The sequence below is a fragment of the Ixodes scapularis genome, unplaced genomic scaffold (genome assembly GCF_016920785.2).
Source record: "Ixodes scapularis isolate PalLabHiFi unplaced genomic scaffold, ASM1692078v2 PGA_scaffold11__112_contigs__length_91849675, whole genome shotgun sequence".
In the NCBI taxonomy this organism is placed as follows: domain Eukaryota; kingdom Metazoa; phylum Arthropoda; class Arachnida; order Ixodida; family Ixodidae; genus Ixodes; species Ixodes scapularis.
The window spans coordinates 9,131,671-9,148,809 of NW_024609837.1; the positions used below are offsets into that span (position 1 = coordinate 9,131,671).

The following is a 17,139-nucleotide window of genomic DNA, read 5'->3' on the forward strand; positions in this document are numbered from 1 at the left end:
GGGTGTACCAATCAGGGGGGGGGGGGGGGGGGGGGGTATGGGGGGCGCTTGCCCTCCCCCCAGTTTTCAGAGTGGGGGGCAAGGTAGCTGTTTTGCCCCCCCTTCCCGCCTCCCTGAAACAGCCGCCACTGGGCAGGGCAAGCACTGGCCGGCGGCGCCCAAGGGATACCAAGGGCACCGCCCCCGGCCCTGGGGGAGGGGGGGGGGGGGTGGTTCTGGTCTGGTTGGCCTCCCCACTCAAAAACAAGTTGGTACGCCACTGGCTCCAGTGTACTGTTAGCGTGGCGATAATATTTGAACTAACAAAGGAATCGAATATGTATGCCTTCGTTGTCAATTATCTTAGTCGTATCTTCACTATTGAAGCGCTTAATACAAAAAATATGTGCCTAGAAAATGCGACTCTGCGATCATTCTAAGTTATTTTCTTTTGATTTTCTAATACTGTTTCCAACTACGTATTGTGGGTGGGTGTGTGTGCGTGTTTTTTTTTATGTTTCGATTTTTCTGACCTCTAACATCTTTACTCTGTCTGTGTAGATGGGCTCCATTGATCGAATGGTCGTTATTTCAGCGTGACAAAACAATAAGCATTGTCAGCCATATTTTATAAAGAGGAGAGAGATAATAGATGTGTCTTTGAGAGATTTCCTGCCGTAGAAAGAACACCGGCTACTCCATAACATTTCATAAAGTTTTATTCTTCCTTAGCCTGTTGCCCCACTACTTTCCGACAACTCTGCTATACTCACCGGCATCTTAAAAGCGCAGGCCGTTTCTTAAATTGTCGTCTAACTTAAGAAACGCAGGTGGTTCCAAAACCAACAAGATTGAGCTTACAGCAGACAAGAGTGCCGAGGAATGAATCGCGAAACACGAACTTTGATTATAATAGGCAACGCCTTGCATATCTTAAAGTGTTAGTAACTATAGCTGCAATGACGTTGCAACGCAAGCTGCTCAGATTTAAAAAAACAAAAACAAAAAAAACGTTAAGAAGAACACATTTTATGGACGTAATATCGGAAGGGGAAGCCTTTTCCGAGCACTCGCTGAACTCCTGAAATATTTAGTTTTGGCGCCACGTGACGCACCTTGTACACCTGCCGGGGTTCAGAGGAAAGCCTCTTTAAGTATTTGATGTAACGGTGCTGCCACCGCTTGGCCGAGCGGGAAACATTTATCAGCGTGACAGCCCTCCCTCCCCTCTTCCTCACCCTTCATCTTTCTGCGTTCTGCTCTCTCTCTCTCTCTCTCTCTCTATTTCTCTTTTTCATTGAGTCTATTAGGTTTCCGTTTTCTCGAGCGGATGTGTTCCTCTGGGCACGCACGCACGGATGTTGAATTTGTGATGCTGAACTCGGAACGGCCGCACTTCGTTTTAATCTTGGCATGGACCGAAGCGAAGGCTACAACCCCGGCTGAACCAATGGCATTCACGAACGCGACACAGCGTCAAGGTTTCCTTCGAAACCGTCTTCCAATCAGCTGCCGAGAACTGGCTCGTTACTTCATTCTCCAAAGTGGCTTAAACAGCTAAGCTATTAGGTTGGGTAACGACTCGAGGTTGACATAGCTATCGGTTTTGCGCTGAAAAACAAAATTATCTATAGTTTTTTTACCGCCTCATTTTAGTGTACGACTGAAAATAATAAGTACTATAATCGCGGCAGATTTATCCGGCTATTTCACGTGTATCCTTTCATTTCATTTCTGGTGTCTCGCATGAAAACGCTGCAGACGGGACAGTGATCTCCTTTCTGCGCACGCGCTATCTCCAAGGCACAAGCATTTACACGAAGATGGTTACATTTCCCTGCCTTAGTACACGGTCGTTTTCGCCACTGCTTCATTCACGTTCCAACGCGGCTCGCTCAAGTAGCATCTGTGCCGAATACAGCCCGACCAACTCGAATTTCTTAGTCATCAAATTTTGAAATAATCCCCGGTTCTAGCTCATAATAATATGGGGAAACGCAGGTATCGAAAGAAGACAACTCACACCAGCACACGGGGCTTTAGGAACAAAATGGCGGCATTCAGTTCAAACCTCTGCTGTGCGCCGCCATTCGCTACCTAAAACCCGCACCGTCACGCAGTCGGCGCTTCTAAGAATGTCGCTACTTGTAGGAAGTTCTTATCTAAAGACTTTAGTGCATACCTTTCTGCGTGCCCTCGACTTGGGTCCAGGTCAAACTGCCACTCCTTTATACATGGGGGTCATCACTCGAGTGAAAATGCCCACTTACGGGGCTGTGGAAGCGTGCGCTACGTTTGCTTTTCGTGCAGGGGAGAGCTGTTGCGCATGCTCGAAATGTGTTCCACAGCTCAGTGGGCAAAAAATGGTAGCGTGCAGAGGGAGATTATTAGAATACCGTAAAATACCTGGCGAGAGCCCAGCCCACCTTCACTGGAAGCTGTGTTGATCTAGACACGGGCGCTTGTCCGGACAAATCGGGCGCTTAACGTATAACTGGCAAAATTCCCAAGTATGAGAAATTTTAGTAGTGGGCGCTTGAACGAAGTGCGCGATACCGCTTTATATTAATAAATATTATTTAAAAAAAAAAAGTTTTTTGTTCCTTTACTGAAACGTTGACGCTGCTGCACGCGCGCAGTGTTACACTGTCGTTATTTAGTTCTCAGTTACACTACCGTGTTTAAATGTAGCGTACCTACGTCATGCCGAATTCAACGGACGATACATTCATGCGACACACTGACGTCATGCGACGCCGTGACGTCACCGGACACTGTGAAGTCCCGTGGCACCACGACGTCACGTGACACTAAATCCCCGCTAAATGCAGCGGCAATATTGTGACGTCATGTGACAGGGTACGCCACGTCACACTGCGACGTGACAATGTCACGACGTGGTGATTCCCCGCTAAGTAGAGCGTAAAAACGTTTCCCGCTAAGTCTAGCGGGTCACAACGTGCATACAGGAAAGACGCAGAACCTACTCTGAAACCTCGCGGGTAGCGGCTATCGTCGTAAGAAAAAAAAACAAAAAAAAACCAGAAGAAAACAGGTTTTCTTCGGAGTGGGTTCCATCCCAAAGGCCCAAATAGTCAAACCCGTCTTCTTACTTCATCTTGTTTACATCGCACGTTCCTGGATACGGGGATTTAACCGAAGCGTCATCTTGTAACCTGTATCGCTCTATTTCTTTTTTTTTTTTTTTTTTTTCTGATTCAAGCGTTGTCGTTTGTCCTTTTCTTCTCTCTTTTTGAAGTTCGAGTCGCCGTTTTGGGGCAAATCCAGCGAAGGTATATAACTCGGCCGGATATGTTGTAGCCTCTGCTCCACGCTGCCCCAAAACGAACCAACGAAGATTTATGAACCTCGCGCGTGGGGAAAAGGGGGTGCAAGCAGCGCTTCCGCTGCTCCGGTCCTGCCTCTGAAATACACTTGCTCGCGTGGCCGACGGTCATCATTTAGGATTTGTCGCCAATGATGCCGTACCTGCATTCGTGTCGCGTGCTCAGTTTAATTTCTTTGTGTGTGTTTTTATGCGTTATGTTTTGGAGCGTGATTTTGATGGAGCGTTTTATTCCGTGCGTGTGTGTGTTTTGTGAAAGGAAAACGTACACGCAACAGCGAGGTGCATGGAACGAGATCATTGACGCGTGTGGCAAGTTGGCGCTCAAATAATTTTGTTCGCGGACCTTATAAGCGGGTATGCGTGGTGAACAAAAACAGCTCAAGCGGCAAGGACAAAGGTGGAACATGTACTACAGGTCCAACGCTAACTTGCAACTTCTCGTGTGTTTTTTTTTTGCGTGTTTTTTTTTTATTTATAGAAAATAAGAACAGACTCAACGCACACATTAACACGTGCATCTTCCACGTACGCACTCTAAAAAAACATCTGGTCGTAAAAAAACTCCTTGTCCATATTTTGCACCCTTAAAAGTTATTTTAAGCATCCCCAAAAAGTTATTTGTGAAAAACCTCTAAGGAGTTCTTTCAAGATCCTTCTTTGATGCGAAAGAGTTTTTCATTGCCCAGTTGCCTTTCTAGTTCGCCAGGGGGCGATAGTGCTGGAGGCGACACCATTCTTCACGTGCTGGAAGAGGTCTTGGGGCGCCGAAGAACCTTTCAAGAACGGACTTTTTTTAGGGTGTACTATAACTGCTCACTACAGCACGCGCAGGTTCTTCATTGACATTTTCAGGAACTGTAGCTAGTTCCTAGACAACGCCACTGACGGCACACTTAAACGGTTTTTCCTCCCACTGTGCATGTGAAATGCCTCCAGCACTTCCCGTGTCACCTCTGTCTTCTGTAGTCCCAAATTGGTGGTAGAAGGTATTCAATAGACGCCATATTTGAGCATATACTGTTCACTGGGCATGCTCGGAACACGCTCACACTTGGAGGTTCCCAAGGCCGGCTGTCTCGATGGAGTGGATTGCACGTCGGAAAAGAACTGGGGAAGCTCGCCGTTAACACACGCTGCGGCGCTTTTCTTATTTTTTTATTTGGGATTAATTTGTCTGGTCAGCGCTATTTATTTATTTATTCTTCGAGCAGTATTGAGTCAATTTGCTGGAGCTCGAAATCTGAAAGATGTTAAACGAGCTCGTATGTCTTGGTATTACATACCTCTATTTATGTTCTTGCTGTTACAAGGACCCTATTTTTGGCGATTACCGGCGACGGCGAAGACCATTCGCTGCAATGTGAGACAAGAACGCATATCATTGGTTTCTAACATTACTATATATTGTGGGGCACGCTTTGTGCTCCATCGCTTTTGTTTGTCGAACACGTGTCTTGAAACCCAAACGCTAACGAATACCATGGATGGACCGGGGAACATTTTTTATAACCACAATAATGGCGGCACATCTCCTCTTAAAAGCACGCACTGCCTGTCGGACCACCACCGCCACCTACAATATACAAAGCCTGAGCGCTGGAATTTCGACGTCACCACTACGACATCGAGTGCGGACACGAATGCCGCGTCATCGTTCGGCTTGTCCTCGTGTCCAATGAATGCGTCGAAGGACACTCGGCATTGGGCTCGGGCCCAATGGCTGAGTGAGCGTCATTCTGGCACTATGACGTCACGTACAGGAGGCTGTTCACGGGCTTTCGACATCTTAGTCTCCGTGGGTCGTATACGGGCTGTAATGTTATGGAAAGCTGTTCTCTACACGCGAGCGGTTGAATACCAATGAAGAATCGACGACGTTGGTGTGATCAGAATCTTTCGCAAGGGTAGCCCTGGCGTAGCTTCCCCTATAACAATATGAAAAGCTAGTTTCATACCTTTTTAATTACACCATCGACGCCATATCAGACGAGACCAATTTTCCTTACAATTAATCCAAATGCTTTTATTTGTTCATAGTATTCTTTCATCGTCCTCCATCTGGTAGATTTCGGGGTTTGATCTGCCTTCCATCACGCGATAAACTTTCTCTCTCTATACATATTTTTTTTTTCGGGCAATTATGAACACTCCCTGTTCCTTCACGATAGAAGCACTCCGCGAAAGTGAGCCTTGCCTGTCTCTTCGCAATATGGTAATGCTGCCGCTCATTACACACATCAGCGCGCATGCGCGGAGCACGACAGTGCCCCCTGGGGAAGCAACTCGTTAGCTAGTTGCACTCCATTTTAAGCTAATTAAAGGGGGCGGGATCTCCCAAAACAACTCCGCCTCGTCCCGCGCTTTAAATCATTAGCGTTCCAGAGAGTTGTAGGACTTGTTTGAAGAAGGTCGTGAGTTTGCGCGCTGTTGTTTGCGGCAACGAGCCATTACTAATGCGCTAATTTATTTAGTTCCGTATGAAAAGATTATCCATATGGCTGCCGAATCTGTCGTCCGTATGCCTTCATTTATTCGCTTAAATTGCTGACTGTAATCCCTGCCAGGGAATATTTGTATGTAACAATTGCGTTCACTTTATTTGAGCGTGCGTGGGGCTGATTTAACAAGTTACGCCAATTATTTTGACTCTTCAGAAGCGTTGGAAAGGTAAGAGCATATCTATAGAACAAAAACGAACTTGGTTTTGTCTTTTTGTGTTAGAGCTAGCGTACACTCACTAGCAAGAACCACTTATTTGTTATTGCGTTTTTAAAACAAAAATAACTCATCTGTAAGTAGTGGAAATCTAGGTTAAAAAAAATGCAATAATTTCGCTGTTTTTTTTTTTTTTTTTTTTTAAGTTGGAAGCTGAATTATTGTTCAACCACCATAGATGATCTCGACACAATGCATTATTTGAAATGGAATAGAGCTTAAATTAATTTCTTTCTGAGTAGCCGGTACTGTAGTGATTACCCTTTGTAAGAATGTGACTATATTTGTGATCGTAAGTGAGCTCTTTTCAGTTGTGTTTTTGCTTAAATTTGAACACTTCGCACTTCACGTAAAACCCTTGTATTCTTTTGACCTAATTGTCCTGCGTGTTTTTTATTCGTATTTCTCGCACTACTTAATATATACGCACCTTTACACACGAACTGAGCTCTGGTACGTCACGGCGCGGTGGTGGCTCATCGGACGCACTTCCGGTCTGGGGCTGTGAGCGGAAGTCATTATGCGGGACGTGCATTTCTGGGTTGTTTTGGAAAAAAAAATCAAACAAAAACCTGTCTTCTCGTCAAAATGTCGCGACTTTGGCTGTACCAAAAGGGTCGGGAAAGGTTTAAAGGTTAGTTTTCATGTGTTTTCTGCCTGCTCGGTTCGTCCGAGAGCGTGAAAAACCAGACGCCGTCGGATCACGATTCCTTGGGGGGGAATCACTTTGGGTTGAATTCACGGACACTTCTGGTCGTCATATTTCTTCGTTTTGTTGCAACATGAATGCGGGAAACCACCAAGTTGTAAGGACCACCTGCGGACTACGTTCAGTGCGTCTTCAAGCTCAAACGGCCACCTGATTGTTTGAACTATCGTCTGCTCTTTTAAACGTTTCTGCTTGTTGTCGTCTACTCATTCAAACGACAGCAGCCCGTAGACCACACGTTGACCCGATACTTGCGAAAAGAAGTAAGTACAGGTCTCAAAAGACTTTTAAGTATGAAGGTTTTTGGTTGGGGTAAGTAGGCTCGGTGTAAACAGTAGATACCAGTGGCCATCACCGACTTGTTATGCCTGATTCACTTGATCCGATCCTGCTCGCGATTTACAGTATTGACGTCGACCATCTCCGCTACGGTTCACGCTTTTGCAGCCCGAGCGACGTCGCGAATGAAAATAGCGAGCAGGATCTCATCACGCGAATCAGGCTTTAGCGTCCATTCTGCGGCGCCCACGCGGAACGAATCGCCGCATGTCACGTTATTCACGCGAAGTTTTGCGGTGTAACGAGCCCCGTTAATTTCGCCGAGGCCGCTGAATCAGGAAGACGTAGAATCACCAATTCCAACGCGAAAATGAGCACGTGGACTCACACCGACGCTGACAACATCACATTCCAATGGTTTTGTTTGGGGGTGACGGCGAGCTTCTTGCCCACACTCCATCGCGCATGCGCGGCGCCGGTGGCGTTTCCTAGGGGCGCTACGGTTTCTTTGTAAACATGAACTGGTGTATACGCCATTCCAATGTGTAAAAGTCCTCAGCCCAACGTTCTAACTCCTCAGCCCATCAGGCGCACGTTCGTCGCTTTGGAAAGCGAGCAAATCACGCACCATACGCAGAAACACTGAAAATGGAACAGTCCAGGAGCCCCTTTTTCGAAACGTCTATAGTTTCTAAATGTGGAAAAGAGTTGCTGGCTTCCCTGTCTCTTCCCGAGCGTTTCCCCCTCGCATTCGCTCTTTCTTTTCCGGGGGGGGGGGGGGGGGGGGGGGGGAGAGGGGGAGAGAGAGGGGAGAGAGAGGGGGGAGGGGAGGGGAGGGGAGGGGAGGGGGCTGGGAGCGATGATGACTACTCTCTGGAAATAACTTCCTCCGCTTCGGAGCTGTCAGAACCGGCAGGGTGAACGTGGCTGCGGGTGACAGTTGGAATAGAGACCCCGAAGCACCGTCGTCTCGTTATAGCCGAACCCCGCTATACTATTGCGAACCGTCGCTTACATAGTCGTCTCGTGAGAGCCGAAATTTCGTTATAGCGAAACGTCGCTTACGCAGTCGCTTTTTTCTATAGCGGAAACCCCGCGGTAACGAACCTTCCTTTGCTTACATGTTGTCTCGTTATAGCTCAACCCTGTTTTAACGAAGTAGTGCTTACGCGGTCATCTCGTTATAGCCGAACCCTGCTGCTATAGTGTAAAAGGAAACGGCGACTTTGTGGCTTAGACGAAAGGCGTCCATTTCTCAGTCATTTCAGCGAACAGAATTTTAGGGACCCCGGTTCATCAAACACAGTTTAGATACAACGGCCAGGCACTCTCTAGTAATATCCTCTTTAGAGACACTGTTCCTAGTATCGTGCATTGAAAAAAGAAAAAGAGGTATGGATTGCATTTTTTACATTTAGCTGATATGGAATGATTAAATTTCAGACATAGGGGAAAATTAATGTTATGAACCAGCGGCTGGCAATCCTGCTGGGAATCGGGAAATAACTGTTTTGCACTCGGTACACGAAAGACCAGGAGACAGTATTTTATCGTCACGTTGCGGTCTGGAATGAATCTCTAAAAGACGCATCTGATTGGCTAAAGAGTGGATTGCCCACTGATCTGATTGGCAGAACTTTGTTACCAAATATTACTTTTTTGTTTCGTTTATTTATTTATTTTTTTTTTTTCATCGAAAGTCCGTTTTATTAAGAAATATGACATTTTGACGAACGTCTATGAATCTAACTTTTCTTTTTAAAGCTTGTAGTGTTTTTTTTTTTCGACAGTCTTCGAGTTAGGAGCAAACTCAATAATGTATAATAAATGGAATTAAGCTCTGTACGGCCCTAGCTGGACGCTGCAAATGGGTGCAGCGCACGAATGACATGAACTAACCAAAAAACAAAGAAAAACAAACATTCTAATGCGCGTCTAAAATTCCTTGATCTTATTTCTGCCACCTTTATCGTGGGGGATCTCGCAATCGCATTTATCACCGCGCTGAGGCACTCGCGGGGCCTAGGCATGAAAAAAAAAAAAAAAAGGAAATAGGGAAATAAAAAAAAAGCTTCCTCTTTGAGTGCGTGTTGGAGAAATGCAATTTGCACGGTGTGTATTAGAAACCCATTTCTGGGGAAAAGTACGCTAAGGAAGAAAAGGGGAAAAAAGAGGACCGAGAAATAAAATTGGCACTCTCAGACACGAGAGACGGACGCTAAAAAACGCTTCTTTTTTATTTATTTGTTTTTATTTGAATGTTTACCAGCGCCTTTCCTAATCTTTGGAGTTTATAACCCATTTATCTATTTATGGGGGAAACGTATATTCTTGAAGAGCTTCTCAGCTCTCTATGGCCCTTGGGGGTTGGCTTACGGGTTTCGTGCAACTTTATACGCACATCGAAATGCTATATATTTAGTTTGAGTTGGCGCGCGTCGCACGCTATGTATATATTTATTTTTTTGAGCCGTGATCCGCACTTGTACGTCTACTCAGGGTTTTGCACGAGTGCGTGCGTGCTAACTTGCTTCTTTTTATGCCTGTGTTTATTTGGGTGTTTAGACGTGTGAGTCTGTAATGGTTTGCGGGCCTGGACTTTTAATATTTTTCTTTTTTTTTAGCAAAGCGCGGTGCTCATGGCGAGGGCTTAGTTGTCGAATGAATCTCATCCTACGGACCGAACGGATTATAGATTTTAGTGTCGCATACTTCCCTTCGAGTTTGCTATTCCGCTCCTTCGCGATCATAACGTTCGGGGGCAATTTTTGCTACGCGTTTATTTAACGACGCTGTCCTCATTAAACGATGGCAACGGAGCTTCGTCGCTTAACGTCAACTGTCGTTACTTGTGGGCCACACTATAGCTGGTCATCGAAGGGTATTCAGCGAAGGTTTCATCCTCTAAAACTAAGGCAGGCATACAAGTGCGATGCCTAAAAATACATAGCTTCCTAACACTGGGCCGTTAGTAAGCATTATCTCAGTACCGCTTCGTAACATATTTTGCTGTGTTGGGTTTTCTAGCTCTCGTTCTCAATTTACGCCACTCCTCAATGGTATATTTTACCTCATATATAGGTAGTCTTTTTGTTTTTTACAGCAAAGCTGTTAAGGGGCTAGGTTCCCCACGATCGCGTCCGGTACCAAACAAATGTCGACACGACAATCTGGTTTCCGCCGTCGCTCATAGATGGCGGTAGCTGTCCAGAGTGTCGTGTTTGTCGGTTGTCTGCTTGCCGCCGTCGCTGATACATCGCGGCAGCCTTTCCACCCTGGCTTGCCGACTGGCGGACGGCCATTATTTCATTCCCATCATAGTACAGCTTCGCTGGTCTTACTTCTCCACCAGAGTGGAAAGGCTGAAAGTTTTTTTATTGATATTTGTTTTGCTTACTTGCAGCGGACTGCTGGTCACAGTCATCCTCTTTGGTTTTGTCTTTCCTGCGACCATTATGCTCTGCTTCTTTTTTGTTCTTGGGACAAGTCGTGTTTTCCAATCCTCTTCCAGAAGGTCCGCGCGAACGCATCTGAAGTGCACAGCGATAGAGCCAGGATTTTCACGCCGACAAAGCCTCGCCGTCCCCTGTACGAAACGCTCGCTCCTCCATTTTGTTTTGTAGCAATTGCTTGGGCAGCAAGATCTAGACGTGAGACAGCTTCGGAGTCGACAAGTGTCCGCAGTCCCAAATCCTTCGCTGTAAGAACGCTCTGCTGGCACCGAGATGATAAAGGAAGCTTGCAAGTAGTGCTGTCACGTATCTTGTACACGCGATAGCGTCACATCGTATTACCGCTAAATGTAAGAAAAAATATATATATATATATGAAAAGGGCGAGTGTTTCCAGGCCCGCGAATTACATCTAGCGTTTGGCGTCCCAGGCTAAAGCAAGCCCGATGGGTAAACACGCAATAGTCATTTGTATGACTGTTCATCTTTTTACTGCCCGTACATGATACAAAAGACACGGTCTGCAGAGGTGACGTCATAGTTGTTTGCGGACTGGCCTTGAGCACGTTCGAAGGATGTTTGCTTGATACCACTGCATTAGGGTTGTGCGAATATGGGATTTTGATTTCGAATCAAATTCGACGCGACTAGTGATTTTGGCCGAATAGTTTCGAATCGAATATCGAATACTTGCTTTTCAAAAATCTTGGCAGCAAAATGGCATGCAAGATAATTATTGCAGACGTGCAATTATTAAGTGTGTTGATTTGTGAGAAGGAGGCCCTAATTAATTCATGTATGACTTATTTATTGGAATACAGGGAGCCAAGATTGGCAAATATGGCGCAGGCGTTGCTAGAGCTCATTGATCGATTTCTTGTTCCCGGTTTTAAACAAAGTTGATGAAATGACTACGATGAATATATTTGAGAGTTCCCACCATAATATTTGTACCGTTTTGCCGAACGTGTGAGTATATTTTTGATTTTATAAATTGTGTCTTACGTATTTTTAGACAGTAAATAAACACACGACTCCAGGTTGCCAACACTTCGAAACGTACCAATATTACAGCTGCTCTCGAATCGAATATCGAATACCGTAATATTCGAAAGTACTATTCGAAAATTTGAATATTCGCACAACCTCACAGTGTATGCTTGGAACACGTGTTTTTCTTTTTGTATGACCAATGTCGTAGGACCGCCATACATGGTAGAAACAGGCCTCACGTAGTCTCTTCAGACTGTCTTTTGTAACATGTACTAGCAGTAGGACCACGGCTTAGGCCTCGGAGTTGTCATGCTGCATTGTTTGGAGTAATCATGGAAGACGGTTGTGCTTGCTTCCTGGGTTTTCACTCTTGGTGTCGTCATCCTCGGTTGCAGTACCCGATAAAAATTCTCGTTGCAACAGACGCAAAGTTTTCGGAATTTCCCCGAAGGACAGTTTTTAAATAACATTACCCGCCACCTTTATCTCCAAAATTCCTATAATGCTTGACATGTAGTATTTAAGACACGAATCGCTCCTCTAGCAGAGTGCTAGGACATATTGTTTACTACATTCTAACGGGAACAATTTACGACACGCGGCCTGACGTCGCGATTTGACACCGTGACGTCACGCGACATCGTGACGTCAGGTTTCGTGCATGTCGCGGGTGCACGCGCTTTTTCCATAAGTTCCGGTACAAAAATACGCACTTGTAGCGCAGTGGCCGGCTGTCACCCCTGAAAGAAAGCGCTACTGGCGCCATCGAGCGACGAGCCGGCGAACTGACGCGCGAGGAGTCGCCAACTTTCTCGGCCGTTCATCCGGCGCCGCGGCCTCTCACTCATCCTGTTGCCGGTCGATGGTGCTGTGTGCGCGTTGTTGGCCTAACGGCGGCTGCTTTCTTAAAGCTTAAAGGGTCGGTGCAACGATAATCAATCGGAATGTTTTTTTTTTTTCCTTTTTTTTTCCACTTTACATGAGCTTACTGGCACTAATGGGACTCACGCATACTCGCACGCAACGCCACTGGCCAAAAAACTCCTTTGTTGCGGTGTACTTTCAAGGACAAAGGCGAGCGTTTTCATTGAATCCCTCCTTCGTAAAACTTGATAACGTAGCTGTGCGATCACAGTATCCTCCAGTGACGATATTTAAATGTAGCTCATAGATTGGACTGGAGCATTGCGTGGACACTCGATTTAAGCTCGTGATAATCGATAGCTCGGGAAGCATTCGGGTGGTGGCCCGTGTCCAATCGCTGCAATGACGGCAATAGCGGAATTATAACAATGCCTGGGACTCAGCGCGTGTCCTGTGCCTTGTTAACCTGAGCGCGTGGCTATGATCAACATTGGCGGCATATAATCGGCTCCAGATGGCGTGGTCGCTTGTTTTGGCGGCATGATGAGGGAAGGGGGGGGGGACGTTGCTCGTTTTTTTTTTAATTTTTGTCTGCGGCTTCGTTTGCGTGTGGTGAAAAACAAACGGGTGTTTCACATGTCATTAACGCCAGGGACCCGTTCTAAGCGGTATTCGTGCAGGGTACAAAAATCGTTGCATCGCCCCTTTAAAGGTACACTTGTCAACCATGCGACGGTGGTGTGTGTGTTGGCGATGTAGAAGAGGTAGCAGAGGCAATCGTGGGTGTGGGGCTAACTCGACAATACGGGACTGTTTGTCACTTCCGATTGGTCAGGGCGCTCTTTTAGGTGTATATATCGTTATTAGCTCGAGCCGATGTTGCGACTGTTGAAGGCCCGGCGATACGACAACTGCAGAAGTGTGACTTTGGTTGGTCGTTCCTCTACTAAGCTGCGTCGCGACAGTACACCGATCTTTCACGTCATAAAATATTATAAGGTCTATCGCAATTGGCTCGTTCTGGCTAGCACGTATGTCGAGATTACGTGTGCCCTTGTGTTTCTCTGGGAAGCCTTTTGTTTTGAAGAATCTAGACATAAGATTAGGAGGGAAGCGAGCAAATAGAAAAAGCATTGAAACTGATCGCGGTGTCGGACATTGGGCGAGTCAGGAAGCTACACTTCGTTTCCCCTTGCGATGGCCATCCCAGCCAATCCAGCTCTGTGATTTTTATCACGTGACTACGCGTCCCGCGAGTCCTTAAGCCCCTCCCAAAAGTCACGTGTCGTTTACTCGGCTTTGGATTGGCTTTGATAACTCGTAGCGCACGCTGCAGTTCAATTTACCGTGAAGCGGAACATAGTGCCCCTTATCCGGGGAGGGATTTGTTGCTGTTGTGAAGCCGGTCGCATTACTCCCCATTTCTCAGCGTCCGGCCGTTCGCCTTCCGCGCTATTGACTGTTTCGGACATGGTTATCCGACAAAATACGGTGGATTCGGCACTCACGGAGATAGAGCGTGGCTTAAACGATTTCCGGTTCGAACTGTCATTAGGGGCCCCTTGCTTTCGAAGAAACCGTATCAGCGATTCTATGGTGCTGAAGATGACTGTTCTACGCTAATATATATATTAATAAAAGAAAAGGCAATTCGGTTTTCACTTCACATTCGCTGGGAACGTAGATCGGAGAGTTAATTCAGCGGAATAATAGTCGTAATGACTTGATGGGGTTTAGTGTGCCTCGAACCTTTACGGGAATCTTCAACCATTCTGTATTTTGGGAGCGTTCGCCGAAGTCACTATTGTATCGCCATTTTGTAGCCGATATTTACAATACTCAATTAAACGATAACGACCGTCGATGAAGGCGCCTTTTAATATGCCTAACGTATGCCTGGGAAAGTCTGATCTATCGGGGTCAGTTTAAATATAGTTTGTTGTTCAAACATTTTGTATGGATTACGAAAGACAACGAAATGGCGGATGGACGCAGCTTCATGTCTTCTCCTTTCATAGCGTTGTTTCTATCCAAGAATTTTTTTTTTTTTTGTCTCTTGAAGCATTTTTAATATTATCAACGGGGACGGGGTGGAGGCTGCTTTCCGACAAATTGAACATTCTGCAAGTCCATTTTTGCTAGTAACTCTTAAGGGGGTGTACCAGTAACTGTCGCCCATTGCATTATTTATGAAGAATTACCAAGTACTGTGACTCCAGCACACCTGAACAAATTCCTCGCGAGGTATTTTTAGGGCGCAGCTCTTAGGCTCCCGTTTCCGTGTTTCGATGGCGTCGCCGTCTGCGCCGGCGTAACCGCGCTAAAATTTAGCGGGAAAATTGACGTCACGTGACCTCAACACCCATTCAATTCCCCGCTTTAGTGGGGAATTGAATTTGTTCATAGGTGACGTGACACCAAGTTAAGTGACGTCATTTTCCCCGCTAAATTTAGCGGGGAAACTGAATTGGTGTTGAGGTCACGTGGCGTCAATTTTTCCGCGAAATTTAGCGGGGAAACTGTGGGAGGAGGGGAGAATATGGAGGAGGAGGAGGAAAGGGTACGAAGGAAGAGGATGTGTAGGTACGGGGGAGGAGGAGGGGAAGGTACAGAGGAGGAGGGTGGCAGGAGGTGGATGGGAGTGGGGAAGGAGGAGGAGGATGGGAGTGGATGAGGGGAGGGTACGGACGAGGAGAAGGGGCATACCCTCCCCTCCTCCTTCTCAAGAGCTGCGCTCTAATTTCGCGTTACAGATATTTGTAAACGTCGTTCTTTTTTTTTCTATTTAAGAAATACAGTAATCAGTTCTTACAAATTTTGTGGGGGTTCCATGTTTGTGGAAAGTACGGATTGACTAACCCAAAGGTCTGTTTTTTTACACAAAAAAAAACAATGTTTCGCGTTCTCGTTTAGACAATGCAAAATTTAAGTCAATTAAGTAAGTCAGCAGGAAATACTTACAATTAAGTAAGTCATTCCTGCTTGAAGGTTTGACTGATGATGTCTCCCGCAAGGGAGACGAAACGTTGGATTAAATTGTTAATCTTGTTAAGTAAAGTCGGCGCAGTTTTTTTTACCAATAATAGTTGTATAATTAACACTTCTTTCCAACGATAAAAAAATTTTCGACGTCTTTTTGTGTCACCACGAAGCCGACTAGACTAAGTGGTTCATTAAACCCTGCCCATGGAGCAAATGATGAGACTCTATAGTCTGTTGCAGTTTAAGAAGATTATGACGGGCACCTCCTTCAAAGCCATCCATTCTTTCTATTTTAGCAAAACGAGCAGGTGAGCGGAGATCTTTGTGGAAGGAAGACGTCCCGTTATATCTACCCTGCAACAGACTCTAGCCATATTTGTCCTAGCTACAAAGCGACACAGCTGATGCCTTCTTGGCACTTTTTTTGTCTCGTGCAGCGGCTCCCACGTCGCCCAGCGTTGCCAGCTCCTCTTCCCCTGCACCGTCTAAAGGTCAGACAGAGGGTCAGCAGCGGGCTGGCAACAACAGCAAGTCGACGCCCCCGCCTCCCGCGCACCAGCACCCCGTGTCCAGTTCAGCGTCGTCCGCATCTACAGCCTCGCACGCTGAACCCGGTGGAAGGCATTCCAGACAGACGGATGAAGCTGGTGAATTGCTGAGTGGCGCATATACCTAGGCTCTCTCCCATTTTATTGTCGACTGACATCTTCTAGATAACAGCGACGTAGTGCTGAAGTCTTAACGTCAACTAAAGAGGCGAACGCGAGCCGGGGGTCGAACACGAGCTCCGTCGGCGTTCGGTTCGGACTCGTGTCCTCACCTATTGTACGCAAGTCCCGACAGAAGGCTGACTAAAGCGCGAAACACATGTACGACGAAACCTTCCGATCCGACGTGCGGCCTGCCGGAATGACCTTGGGGGGAGAGGGTTTCCGTAGCATCGGAGAGCGTTGAAAACCCTCGCCTCCCACCGTCGTATTGCGCGGTCGGACGTCGGATCGGACGGTTTCGTCGTACATGTGTTTCGCGCTTTAGCTCTCGTGTTCAATGCTTGCCGCGCGTTTGATTCATCTTTCATTGCGATTGAAGTAATGTCGATGTTATTGTCGAAGAGGGCAGCGTATACCCTGCCGTAGGTTAAGAAAATGCAGGACACGCTCCTTCCGCGATGCCCTTTCCACTTTAGCAGAACGAATGCCGGAGAGGAGGAAGCACGTTCTCGCCTCGTCTCGCCTTCTCTGCGGCTCTCATAAAGTAGGAAGAGGAGAAGGATTCGCCGGAAGTGCTTGTCCTGCTTACCTTAACCTTCAACAAGTAGGGTGTACTTAGAGTACTCATTAAGACAAAGTGGCACAGTTCAGAGATCCATCGTACAGTAGAGTGTGTTTCCGCCGACGTAATTTTGTCCGCCATTTTGTTGTTGCGAGTTGTCTGGCGTGTGCCAAAGGCGGGCGTTCTAGGATTTACATGACACCTCATATGATTAGAGTACAGAGGCTTATGAGTCTTACAAGGCTGACATCTCTTCGACAGGTTTCGATGTAATCCCTGAAATTAGTAACTTTGAAAAAATGAAAGACGTTTACAAATCTTTGTGATGCGAAATTAGAGCTAGATTTGGCGGGAAAATTGACGTCACGTGACCTCAACACAAATTCAATTTCCCGTTAAATATAGCGGGGCAGTTACGCCGACGGCGACGCCGCTGTACGCTGAAACGGGCGCATAAGAGCTGCGCTCTAAGAACAAACTAACCACAAAATGGCGGATTGACGTCATGTGAAAACGCTATTTGTGCCATGGAGAAGGCGTCGTTT

The 17,139-nt window shown here is 46.5% G+C and overlaps 1 protein-coding gene across 2 annotated transcripts in view; it reads left to right on the forward strand.

The window, feature by feature from the left end:
- The window catches only part of LOC8030117, a 265,725-nt gene that overhangs the window by 199,743 nt on the left and 48,843 nt on the right, over positions 1-17,139 (forward strand). For both annotated transcript variants that reach the window (XM_042288815.1, XM_040218935.3), the window contains exon 5: positions 15,760-15,969. In XM_042288815.1, the coding sequence (XP_042144749.1) occupies positions 15,760-15,969 (210 nt within the window). The remainder of the gene's footprint in view (positions 1-15,759; positions 15,970-17,139) is intronic.